This window comes from Empidonax traillii, unplaced genomic scaffold (assembly GCF_003031625.1).
Source record: "Empidonax traillii isolate 1590-97213 ecotype Southwest subspecies unplaced genomic scaffold, ASM303162v1 scaffold655:size661012, whole genome shotgun sequence".
NCBI lineage: Eukaryota > Metazoa > Chordata > Aves > Passeriformes > Tyrannidae > Empidonax > Empidonax traillii.
Window position 1 is genome coordinate 290,432 of NW_020955848.1, and position 12,124 is coordinate 302,555.

At 41.6% G+C, this 12,124-nt stretch overlaps 1 protein-coding gene across 2 annotated transcripts in view; it reads right to left on the reverse strand.

Annotated features, from left to right (window-relative positions):
* The window catches only part of DOCK1 (dedicator of cytokinesis 1), a 264,003-nt gene that overhangs the window by 70,241 nt on the left and 181,638 nt on the right, over positions 1-12,124 (reverse strand). For both annotated transcript variants that reach the window (XM_027899291.1, XM_027899290.1), the window contains exons 30-32: positions 4,109-4,187; positions 3,576-3,676; positions 644-702 (exon numbers count right to left, since the gene is read on the reverse strand). In XM_027899291.1, coding sequence (XP_027755092.1) covers positions 644-702; positions 3,576-3,676; positions 4,109-4,187 — 239 coding nt within the window. The remainder of the gene's footprint in view (positions 1-643; positions 703-3,575; positions 3,677-4,108; positions 4,188-12,124) is intronic.

The following is a 12,124-nucleotide window of genomic DNA, read 5'->3' on the forward strand; positions in this document are numbered from 1 at the left end:
CACAGAGCAGCCCGGGCTGGAGAAAGGCAGAGATGTCTAATTTACCCACGAACTCCAGAGAGCTCCAAGCTCCCATTCTTTCCTGAGTCACTCTGATGCAGCCAAACAAGACTGCAAGTCAGACTTTAAGCTGCATTTGCAGGCTAAGTTACTGATAACCCTTGAACACATCCATTTTGCTACACTCCAGCTTACTACATCCACAAGCAAGTGAGTATTTATGTGTAGACATATTTATATGTATATGGATATTTTTAAGGGGGGGGGGAACCATTCAAGAAGTATCATCATAATATTTCTTTTCATATTTAGCAAGGGGTTGAATAGCATGGAAAAAAACAGAAGATACATAAATAGGAACAACAGTTAAATGGTGAATTAAATATGCAGATTTCTTAAATCACCTGCTTTTTAAAAGCCTTCTGGAAGTCTATTATTATTTCAAAAGAAACCAAGTTCATTTCATGGAATGGTTTGGGTTGGAAGGGACATTAAATATCATCTCATTCCATCCCCCAGCCATGGGCAGGGACACCTTCCACTAGGCCAGGCTGCTCCAAGCCTTGGATGTTTCCAGGAATAGTCCTTGGTTTATAGGAACACTGAGGGAAAACAGTATGTTAGAGGTGCTCAGGCTACTTACCCAGATTGTACCACATGTCCCTGATTTCAAACCCAATCTGCCTTCTCATATCACCATACCTTAAAGAGGAAAACAAGAGCACCATTAAAATAAAATTAATCTAATACTTTAAGGCAGATAAATCCAATTTCAAATTCTGATCAGCATTCAAAAATATGGGAAATTACAGAAGAGGTTCTCAAATTGAATCCATAATCCTGAGATTACCTGGCCACCTGTAAACATCAAACTTTATAGAACCCCTTGGAAAAGGGAAGAGACAGAGGCTGCAAGCCTTGGTGGCCCATCAGCACCTTCTGTTCCTCACACTGGGTTTCCTGCTCTCCCTCAAAAGACCCTAAAAATCTCATTTCTCTCAAGGGGAGAACAATCACCTGTGCAAAACCTCCCTCTGAAATGATTTTCACGTTACCTGTGAAATTTTTATATTCCACTCCCTCTCCACATTAATACCAGGAAAGCTCAGTGAATGAAAAACATTCCATCGCCTTCAGCAACGAACCAGAACGAGCTCCAAGAATGTATTTGCTACGTGGAATATTTGTAAGGTAAAGATCATTACTTAAACAACAAGATGAGCAAAACTGTAATATCTGGCAACCTGTAGGATTTCTGTGGGATAACAATGAGACACTCTGTGATTAATGTGGATTGAAGAGAATCTTCTGCATCGTTAAGAATCTGTTATTATCTAATGCTTAAATGCAATGTTTAGCAAAACCTACAAATTACAATAATTAAATTTTAATTATTAAATATTTGGCATATTAATTGAAATATATACTTAAAGAGATGGATGAGTGTGATATTGAATTAACTGATTAATTCTATTCCTTTTGGAAGTGGCTTCACACAGCAATGAAAGTCAGCGCCTCCAGACCACACATTTATTGCATCTTGAAGAATTTATAGTCTTGAGTCCCATCTCCAAAACATGATTACACTGAAGATAACACTTTGTAAATTCATTAGAAACAAAGATTTACAATTTGGCAAACTTCATTAAGTAACCACTTCAAACAACTTAATCTATTTACTTCTATCAGCAGTGAGAAATGTCTGTTGATTTCTTGAATTTCCTCAACAAGAAATACTGCTCTGCTTAATATAAAAATCACTCAAAGGAGATTTCTGCTTGAGGTTCCCATCCTGACAAGAGGGATTATCAGTCCACAGACATATCCAGCCCTGTTGTCTCTTTGTTCTGGTCAGGAGTCAGATCTGAACTAAAACCCTCATGTAGGTGCACACCAGTGCTGGGTGGAGAGGACAAGGAGATTCTAAATAAAATTAAATTAAATTAAAATAAATTTACCTGGCTCTACAACACCATCTCAGTTTCTTTCTGAAAATGTGTAACTGTAAAGTTATTTACGATATTTACAGCACGAGCCCAAAAACCTGAGCTCTGCTTGACACCACTTTTCCACCGAACTTGTAAATATTCCTGTTTCATCAAGGAAGGCCCAAGACTCACAGAAGGTGTATCAGAAGATAAAAGAGCTTAAAAATTCTCTTTCAAGGCTCAGGTAAAGCACAGCTTCCAAAGGAAGCACTTCAGAACTCACGATGGAGCGGTTGAGTTTACAGGGCAAAATGCAGCTGCCAAAAAAAAAAAAAAAAAAAGGGATGGGATGTGGAGCCTTCCCTGAATTTTCTGCTCAAAGCCTTTCACACAGTGAGAGCAAAAAGCCTTTAAATTCAAGTCAGTGCAGCAGTGATGAACTGTCCCTATTGTCACTGTGATTTCTCTTATCATAATAATATACAGAAAGGTTGGAATTTCGAAGGAGCAGCGATAAAAATGCCTCTTCTCTCTCTCTCTCTAGACATTTAATATAAATTGTACACACAAGGAGCCTGAGCTACACTTGCTCAGGGAATCAGAGCTTTGAAATTCCCCATTTTTGTGCAGTACCTGTGACCTGACTACGGGAACACTCTGCTCTTACAGCTGCTCTTTCCAAACATTATGGCACGGAAAAAGAATCCCCACATTTGTCTGAAATCACATCAGTGGCTTTTCTCTGCCTGGTGTTTAGTTATGGAGTGACAAGGTCACTGCTCTGGAACCCCAAAAGAAAGCCAGGGGGAAACACTGCTAGGACAGAGGGAAACAGCCTCAAGCTGTGCCAGGAGAGGTTTAGGTTGGATATCAGGGACAATTTCTTCCCTCAGAGGGTGGTCAGGCATGGGGACAGTGGTGGAGTCCCCACCCCTGGAGGGATTTCAAATCCATGTGGATGTGGCACTTGGGGACATGGATTAGTGGTGGCCCTGGTTAATGGTTGGACTTGATCTCAGAAGTCTTTTCTACCCTTAATAATTCTCTGATTAAACAAAATATTCACGCTCTGCTCTGATTTCCAGGTTTGTTTTTTTTCTTTTTTTCCCCCCCGGGACAGCTTTCCTTTGCTGTGGGATTCTGACTAGCAGGGGGGCAGTTCAGGCTCCCCGTGTGGAGCCGGGCAATGTAATCCCTTTTAACCAGGGAAGCAGACAAGGCTGCACTCATCCAAAGCCATTCTTGAGGGATATCACACTGGAACTGGCTGCACTTACAAAAATTCCCTCGAAAAGGCCGTCGGGGATTAAGCAATAAAGAGCCCACGTAAAATGAGATTAGAATAAGGAGGGAGCTGAAGTGATTTAAAAATGCAGTTTTATAATATGTTAATGCTTCTGCAAAGTCTTGACTTTATGAACATCCTGCAGCATAAAATACTGTCTTCATCAGTAATGAATCATGTAATTTAGATCTTGATTCAAGGGTAGAAACACATGCAATACTTGATTCATGTTTTTAAAGCCAACCTTTCATTACACTGTGATTGCATCTCAATTTGAATAGATTTAGCTAAGAAATTAGACTAAAATTATATCAATAGACCTTGAGTTCTTGCCCCTGATTTAGATGACGAACAGGACTTACTTGTTAAGGATTTTTGCTCTTTTAGCACTTGAAAAATTCTCCAGTTGTAAAGATTCTTGTGTGAGGAAAGCCACAGCCAGGTGGAAGTAGTTGTTCCAAAGCTGAAAGCCCCCAAAATGACAAGAATAGGTATAATGAATTCTCTGAAATGTTTTTCTGCACAACTACAAAACAACTTAAAAGTCTCTAAATTATGCACATAAATATTTAAAGGAGAAAATAACAGACACCACAGAGATGGTGCCTCTCGATAAATTCTTAGCACATCTCCTCGTTGTCTTCGCGTTTCCATGAAATATCTCCCATCTGCAAACCCTAACTCATCGTGTTTTGATGAGTCAAGTCAAATTCCAGCCCAAAGCCATCCCTGTGATTCTGGGACTGCACGACAAGACCCACAAGAATGGATCACAAATACCTGAAACAACTTAACTGGGGTAACTGGTCAGGACAGCACATAAAATCACCAAAATTGCGTGTTTAGGGCAGAAATTTATGACAGTCCCCAAGACACTGGTGGGTTTTTTTCTTACCTGTAACTCAAAGTTGGTTTGATCAAGGAATTTTTTGTTGAGCATATCTGCATATTGATTAATTGCTCTCAGGAAGACTCTGAAAGATCAAGAGAAAATGATAATTACACACTTTTCTGGGGTACCTTTGTATATCTGGCAACATAATCAGACAAAAATCTGAGCCTGTCTGGACGGTGAAATTTGAGGCTGTTACTGGAAGAGCAGTGTGATCTCACCACTGTTAATACACAGAATTTTATGCAGATGTTCTCCAAATTAATCAAGTAAATTAGCATATGCAGCAACACACGGAATGTTTGGGGTGATATCACTCGTCTTTAAAATATCTCACAATAATCAAGAGAGCATTAAAAATTCAGTTTTTTTGAAAAATATATCTATTTTTAAAACTGAAGATTTCAATGTTGTATTTAAACCAGACCCACAACTGGTTGTATCTTAACTTGCAGGTGAAGCAAAACACACTTTTAAACACGAGGCAGAAAATCTTTTACTCATGGCAGAACAGAAATGCTGCTGAAGGACAATCTTCAAAACACCGTTCACTGCTCTACTTCCAAAATGCTAATTCAGTACCCTCTGCACTTATTGAGTCTCTAAAATGCTTCTTAAATTGCAACAGGAGTTGGCCTGACAAGCTGTAAAGAGAAACCCAAATGGCACGGGAGAAGTAGGTCACTACATATTCATGGTGCTGAAAAACAAACATATTATTCTTTGGTTGCCTGATCTCCATTTTCAAAACAAACATTAAGAGTTCCTCCCGAAAACTTGGAATTAATGCTCTGCAAGTGCCAGCTGATGCCCAGACAAATGAGTTTGTCTTCTGGGGAGCTGTGGTGGAGATTTATATCTCCTCAAAGTCCCCAACAACCTGAAGACCTCTCATGACATGAATTAGTTTTTCTCCCCCACCCCAACACCAATTTTAAGACGACATTTCACCGTGGAATTCAAATAACAAACTTAATCTTCCTTCAGGCTGACAAATAAATACCAGAATTATTTAAAACAGACCAGAAAAGGTGGTTGGAAAGATCTTTTACTGAATTTAAGATACCTACTGATCTCTCATACAAATAATTAATAACCAGCTAAAACTCTGGTAACCCAAGAGAAATGAAACCTCCAGAAAACACATGGGCAACATCTTGCCAAGAGATTATTTATATATATTTATACATGGGCACTATGTTACCAAGGGATTATTTAGTATATGTTTATATATGGGCAACATGTTGCCAAGAGATCATTTATGTATATATTTATGTATTTATATAAATTGACAGAGTAAGGCATTGGGTTCTTTAGAGAGGTTGTTTATTTATGTATTTAAGTAAACAAATAAAGGAAAAATTTTGATGCCACTGGGATGTATCTAGTATAAAGTCAGATCACCCCCAGAGCAGCATAACAGAGGAGTGAAAATAAAACTTAAAGTTAGGAAAGAAAATAGAAAAGATTTAAAAATACGGAAGTATTTATAAAATAAAAACAATATATATATAAAATTAAATCCACACATATATGTAGGTATATTTTATAATATTTCCCTTTACAGATAAGATGGCAGAGACATCTTTGCCCTTGCACCCAGCACGCACAAGGATGAATTTCAGGAGCAGCCCTTCAGCCCATTATTCAGCATCTTTGTCAGTGGCAACAACTTCATTAAGAGATTTTATAAATGAGCTGAATGCAGCAAACACAATAACACTCTGCACTGATCCAAAATGTATGTATTTGAGATCTATGATTCAATTACTGAGCTGTAGCACATACCAAGATTGAAACCCCAGTTATCTGTGTAATCAGACAACCACCGGTTTGATCCGTTGACTTATCCCCTGGCTTGGTTTGTGCTTTTAAAGTCTGATAATACAATGGGATTCATAAATCTTCCCAGAAGAATTAGCAGTTTAATGTGCTGGGAAGGGCCATCCAAGGCTCCTTTCCTCATGGAGATAAAACTGGTTCCAACTCAGGAAGGACTGTGCCTACAACTTAATTCTGCTGCCTCAAGACATCACTGTGATGTATTCAATCTAATTAAGCTTTGGCACGATCTCATTACTTTATATACCATTGTTTTCCTTTAAACTGTAACTCATTTTTCCCTTATGTTCATTCTAGTGGATACCAATGAGGAACAAACAATGCAGGTTCTGCTGTAAATTGCAACTGGAGAAGGACCAGAGCACACAACTGGAGCTGCAATTCAACAACTCCGTCCCCTCCCAGCCCACGCGCTGCCCCCAAAGTCACCAGGTGGCTTTAGGAAGGCAGGTGTTCCTCCAGCATTCCACAAAAGAACACCCAGAGAGGAGATGCAGAGATTTAAGCGTCGATTTTCGAATTATTTATTCAAACCCCAATTTGAATTTGATTTGATTATGCACTGAGTCTTTCTGTTGCTGGATAAAACACCTTGTAACGCAGGTCAGTGAAGAAGTCGCAGTGGAAGTCAACAGAACAATGTTATTATTACTACTATTACTATTATTACTATTGCAGTATATCTTCATTTGCAAATCAAATGCCATCCAAGGAGGGTTTTATGCCCATTTCAACCAGAACTGAAAGAACTGCTGGAAATATTGATGGTCCCTTCACTACAACATGGTGGACAGCAGATGACTATTGCAGATCATGGTCCTGCAAAGCGAACCGTGACTGGCACAGCACAGGAACAGTGAGATCCATCCTGAATAATCCAGATTTAACTGACGAAAAGGGAAGATATGAAGTGGATTTACCAGCAACCAATAGAAGTACTACAACCCCATGGCACAGTCACTAGAACCATCTGGTCATGGAAAAACCCACAGCGCTTTTTAGCGCCTTTTAGTTCCTCCAGCACCAGCAGAAAACAGCAGAATTGTGAAGATTTTTATCTGCTGAGGTTAATTTTCAGAATATCTCTTAGCTCAGTTGGTAGAGCACAGTGCTAATAACTCCAAGGACATGGTTGTGATCCCTGCACAGCCCATTCACAGGGAGTTGGGACTCCATGACCCTTGTGGGTCCCTTCCAACTCAGAATGTTCTGTGACTGCCACAAGAAAAGAAAGAGTCTGTGATAAAATACATCTACATGGGTATTAAATGCCTCCAAGGATGGGGATTCCACCCCTGCCTTGGGCAGCTGTGCCAGGGCTGGACAGCCCTTCCTATGAAGAAAAACACTTCAGGTTTATGCCCAAACAAAATTTGCAAGAGGAAGCAGAAATTTTTTTATTTCTTATTCCAGGTGTTACTTTAATCCTCCTCCAAAGCAGGGGCTGCCAATTTTCAGCAACTTCACTTTTAAAGTCCGAGAAACCAAACAAATGGAGGCAAATTTGGCTTTTAAAAACCAGACAGAATTAAACCAAATGCAAAGTTCTGTTCTGAAGAATAAAGAAGTTGGCTGCTGGAACACACTCAAGGATGAAAGGTGGACTTGGACATCACTGGGCCAACACACAAGTGATCAAAACTCCCTCCTACACTCAGATGGAGCATCACCCACAGTGCCATCCCTTATCTTGCTGTAATTAATAATGAAGATTAGTTTCCAGTTGCATATGCATAAAAAGAAGTGCTTTTCTTGAAATTCAGCTTCAATTACCAAAAGAATAGATTATCTGTGTCAGGAAGAGCCACAAAAGTTAAACCTTGGAAAAGAGAGAAGTTCAGAGACTGGAAGCAAACACAATGTTCTCTGCTGCCATGTGAAACAACAGAAGCTACTTCTAAGGTATTGGAAAAAGATTTCTTAGACAAAGGACTTTATCAACCCAATTAAAAGGAGGAAATTAACATTTCCTATGATGTGAGTGGAATAGAAGGAATATGATTAGGGAAGGAAGTCACTTCAGGATATGTGGGAGGAAGAATGACCATTGCTAAAGGGCGTAAGAATGTAGCAAACAACAAAATGACCACCTTGTTCAGCTGAAGTCACCACCCTTCAAGAATGACACAAAAATGTGGGGAGAGCTCAGGTGAGAGAGGACAGGAGATGGAGGAAACCACGGCAGAGGTTGGACATTAGGAAATACAGCTCATAAAGGGCAGAAATCCTCAAAAAAAAACCCCAAACCAAAAAGCCAGATGGAGCAAATATCTGTGCCCTGGGTGGGTCCATTCCCCTCGTCCTGCCTTGGGCAGTAATTTCTGCAGTGATTTCCCCACATTTATGGCTCTCACTCCAGAGTCAATACATCCAATAATATGCTGCTGCTCCACGAACCAGCTTCAGCTGCAACCAAGGACTTGTGGGTATTTTTCCTGTTACTGATGATTACTCCCACAGGTGGTTAATTGGTTTGTGGATTCAGAGACTGCTCCACCAAGTAGTGCAAAAACTAATGGTTTGATGTTGGAGTTTTCCAAAAGGTCCTTTTTTTTTTTTTTTCCTACAAACAACCTCACTGACTGCAGGAGGCTGGGAACATACATCAAATCCTGACTTCCAGTGGCAATTGTAAATGAAGAAGGGACAAAGGGATTCCATTTATAAATGTAACAGGAGTCACTGAGCCAAACAACTCATTTTTTTTCCTCTTTCTCAGGTACAGTCGTTTTTTATCCCACCATTCTCTCTCCTAATTAGTCAAGTGCCCTTATTTGCTCGTGTTTAAAAATATTCTGTGCCCCATTTTCTTCCCCTCAGCTTCTCACATTGTTTAAAAAAACTATTTGCGAGAGCTAAAGGAGCTGAAGAAAAGGGGATGCAGGACACCTCACATCAGATCAAACTGCTCTGCAAATGACTGTTCTGGAGAAATAACCTAGAGAGATATCCCAAAAGTAGAAATATTTTTACAGTCTATGCCATTTTTTTTACATTATTTAGTTTGTTCAGTTAGACAGGGATATGCATGTACACTGTATTTATGCAAAATATTTATGACAAGAAAATATGAGACAAGAGAAATCAGGAATGTCCTCCCCAGTATTTTTCCTTCAAAAAAGAGGGGAAAAGAAGGGACAAATGACTTCCCTAATGACAGAATAATTATCTAAACAAGAATACAGAGATACAGCTTAGAATAATTTCGGTTTAGCTGATAATTCGATAAAAGAGAGGGAATTTGGAGTGAGGTTCTAAAAGGCACTATTATGATGTCATTTCAGTTAATTTAGATGGAAGGATAATGAATGCTTTATGACAGCTCATCAGCCTTCCTGCACATCATCATGCTTCCCATGCCTGAGCTTTTGCTTCTCTGGGAGACAAATTTAGTGTGCTTGGATGAGACAGACCCCTCTTACCTCGTCAGGCTGTGTGTGAAACAACAGACCCAGACCTTGAAATCCCAGTGCAAACCCCAAACCTGAACAAATGCTCAGCAAGGCATGAACAGCACAGCAAAGCCTTCCTTGAACAGCATCACCTCAAATACCTTCACATGCTCCTGCAGCGCCTCAGCCTTGCAGAGCAATTCAGGTTTAAACAATACTAGGAATTAAACATGTTTAAATTAAAACCAGAATTTCCCCCCCCCCCCCAGTATCCAGCCTGAACATTCCCTGGTCAAAGTGAGAACAATTCCCCTTGGTCCCTGGGAGCAGAGCCCGATTTTTCCCCCCAGCTCTTCCTTGTCAGGGAGTTGCAGAGCCAGAAGGTCCCCCCTGAGCCTTCTTTTCTCCAGGCTGAGCCCCCCCCAGCTCCCTCAGCTGCTCCTGCTGCTCCAGACCCTTCCCTGGACACGCTCCAGCCCCTCAATGTCTGTCCTGTCCTGAGGGGTCCAGAACTGCCCCAAGGATTTGGGGGTCCTCAGCAGTGGGAAGTCAGAATTACTAAACTGAGCAAGTCTGAAGGTCTCCTTGCATCTCCCCCCACTTTTCTCCTTTCTCAAATTTTCTCTTCTGGTGATGTAATTCTGTTCACTTACAGAACCACAAAATGTGTTGAGCTGGAAGGGACCCAGAAGAACCATCCAGTCCAACCCTCAGCCCTGCACAGGACCATACCCAAGAGTCACCCCCTGTGCCCCAGAGCATCATCCAAACCCTCCTGGAGCTCTGGCAGCCTTGGGGCTGTGCCCACTGCCCTGGGGAGCCTGGTCAGTGCCAACCACCCTCTGGGGGAAGAACCTTTTCCTGAGATCCAACCTGACTCAGCTCCAGCCATTCCCTGGGTCCTGTCCCTGGGTCTCTACAGAGCAGATCTCCGTGCCTGCCCCTCCTCAGGAAGTTGTAACTGCACTGAGGTCTCCCCTCAGTCTCCTCTTCTCCAGCTGAACACACCAAGTGCCCTCAGCTGCTCCTCATCAGCCCTCCCAACTGCCCAGCCCAAATGAAGCTTTCAATCAATTCCAGTTTACATTTCTTTATATTACACATCTCTCTCCAGTCTCCCCCTTTCTCTCCGTTGAAAAACATTTAAAAAGTATTAAAAGACTCCTTGCAACATCCTCTAATTCATCAGGCTAAAGAGCAGGCAAAACTTAAAATTAAAAAAAAAAAAAAAAGAAAAGAAAAGGAAAGAAACTAAATCCTTGATCATTTGCTGCCTTTTGAATTCCAATTCCTGGGCTGAGGATGATAATAACACCGAGTAATCCCAAAGAAGACTTGCTGCTAAATACTCCCATTAGCATAATCTTCTCATAATGTGGACTCCACACCAGCCCAGGTGCTCCATGTCACTTTATTAACCTATTTTCTAATAAATATTTCAGAAACAGCTTTAGCATATTATCTATAATCACTGATAGCTCTTCCCTCATTTATATTCTGGGCTGGGTGTCCTCTAAAACAATGGGGACAGATGAATNCCCCCCCCCAGTATCCAGCCTGAACATTCCCTGGTCAAAGTGAGATCAATTCCCCTTGGTCCCTGGGAGCAGAGCCCGATTTTTCCCCCCCAGCTCTTCCTTGTCAGGGAGTTGCAGAGAGCCAGAAGGTCCCCCCTGAGCCTCCTTTTCTCCAGGCTGAGCCCCCCCAGCTCCCTCAGCTGCTCCTGCTGCTCCAGACCCTTCCCTGGACACGCTCCAGCCCCTCAATGTCTGTCTTGTCCTGAGGGGTCCAGAACTGCCCCAAGGATTTGAGGGTCCTCAGCAGTGGGAAGTCATAATTACTAAACTGAGCAAGTCTGAAGGTCTCCTTGCATCTCCCCCCACTTTTCTCCTTTCTCAAATTTTCTCTTCTGGTGATGTAATTCTGTTCACTTACAGAACCACAAAATGTGTTGAGCTGGAAGGGACCCAGAAGAACCATCCAGTCCAACCCTCAGCCCTGCACAGGACCATCCCCAAGAGTCACCCCCTGTGCCCCAGAGGATCATCCAAACACTCCTGGAGCTCTGTCAGCCTTGGGGCTGTGCCCACTGCCCTGGGGAGCCTGGTCAGTGCCAACCACCCTCTGGGGGAAGAACCTTTTCCTGAGATCCAACCTGACTCAGCTCCAGCCATTCCCTGGGTCCTGTCCCTGGGTCTCTACAGAGCAGATCTCCGTGCCTGCCCCTCCTCAGGAAGTTGTAACTGCAATGAGGTCTCCCCTCAGTCTCCTCTTCTCCAGCTGAACACACCAAGTGCCCTCAGCTGCTCCTCATCAGCCCTCCCAACTGCCCAGCCCAAATGAAGCTTTCAATCAATTCCAGTTTACATTTCTTTATATTACACATCTCTCTCCAGTCTCCCCCTTTCTCTCTGTTGAAAAACATTTAAAAAGTATTAAAAGACTCCTTGCAACATCCTCTAATTCATCAGGCCAAAGAGCAGGCAAAACTTAAAATTTAAAAAAAAAAAAAAAAAGAAAAGGAAAGAAACTAAATCCTTGATCATTTGCTGCCTTTTGAATTCCAATTCCTGGGCTGAGGATGATAATAACACCAAGTAATCCCAAAGAAGACTTGCTGCTAAATACTCCCATTAGCATAATCTTCTCATAATGTGGACTCCACACCAGCCCAGGTGCTCCATGTCACTTTATTAACCTATTTTCTAATAAATATTTCAGAAACAGCTTTAGCATATTATCTATAATCACTGATAGCTCTTCCCTCATTTATATTCTGGGCTGG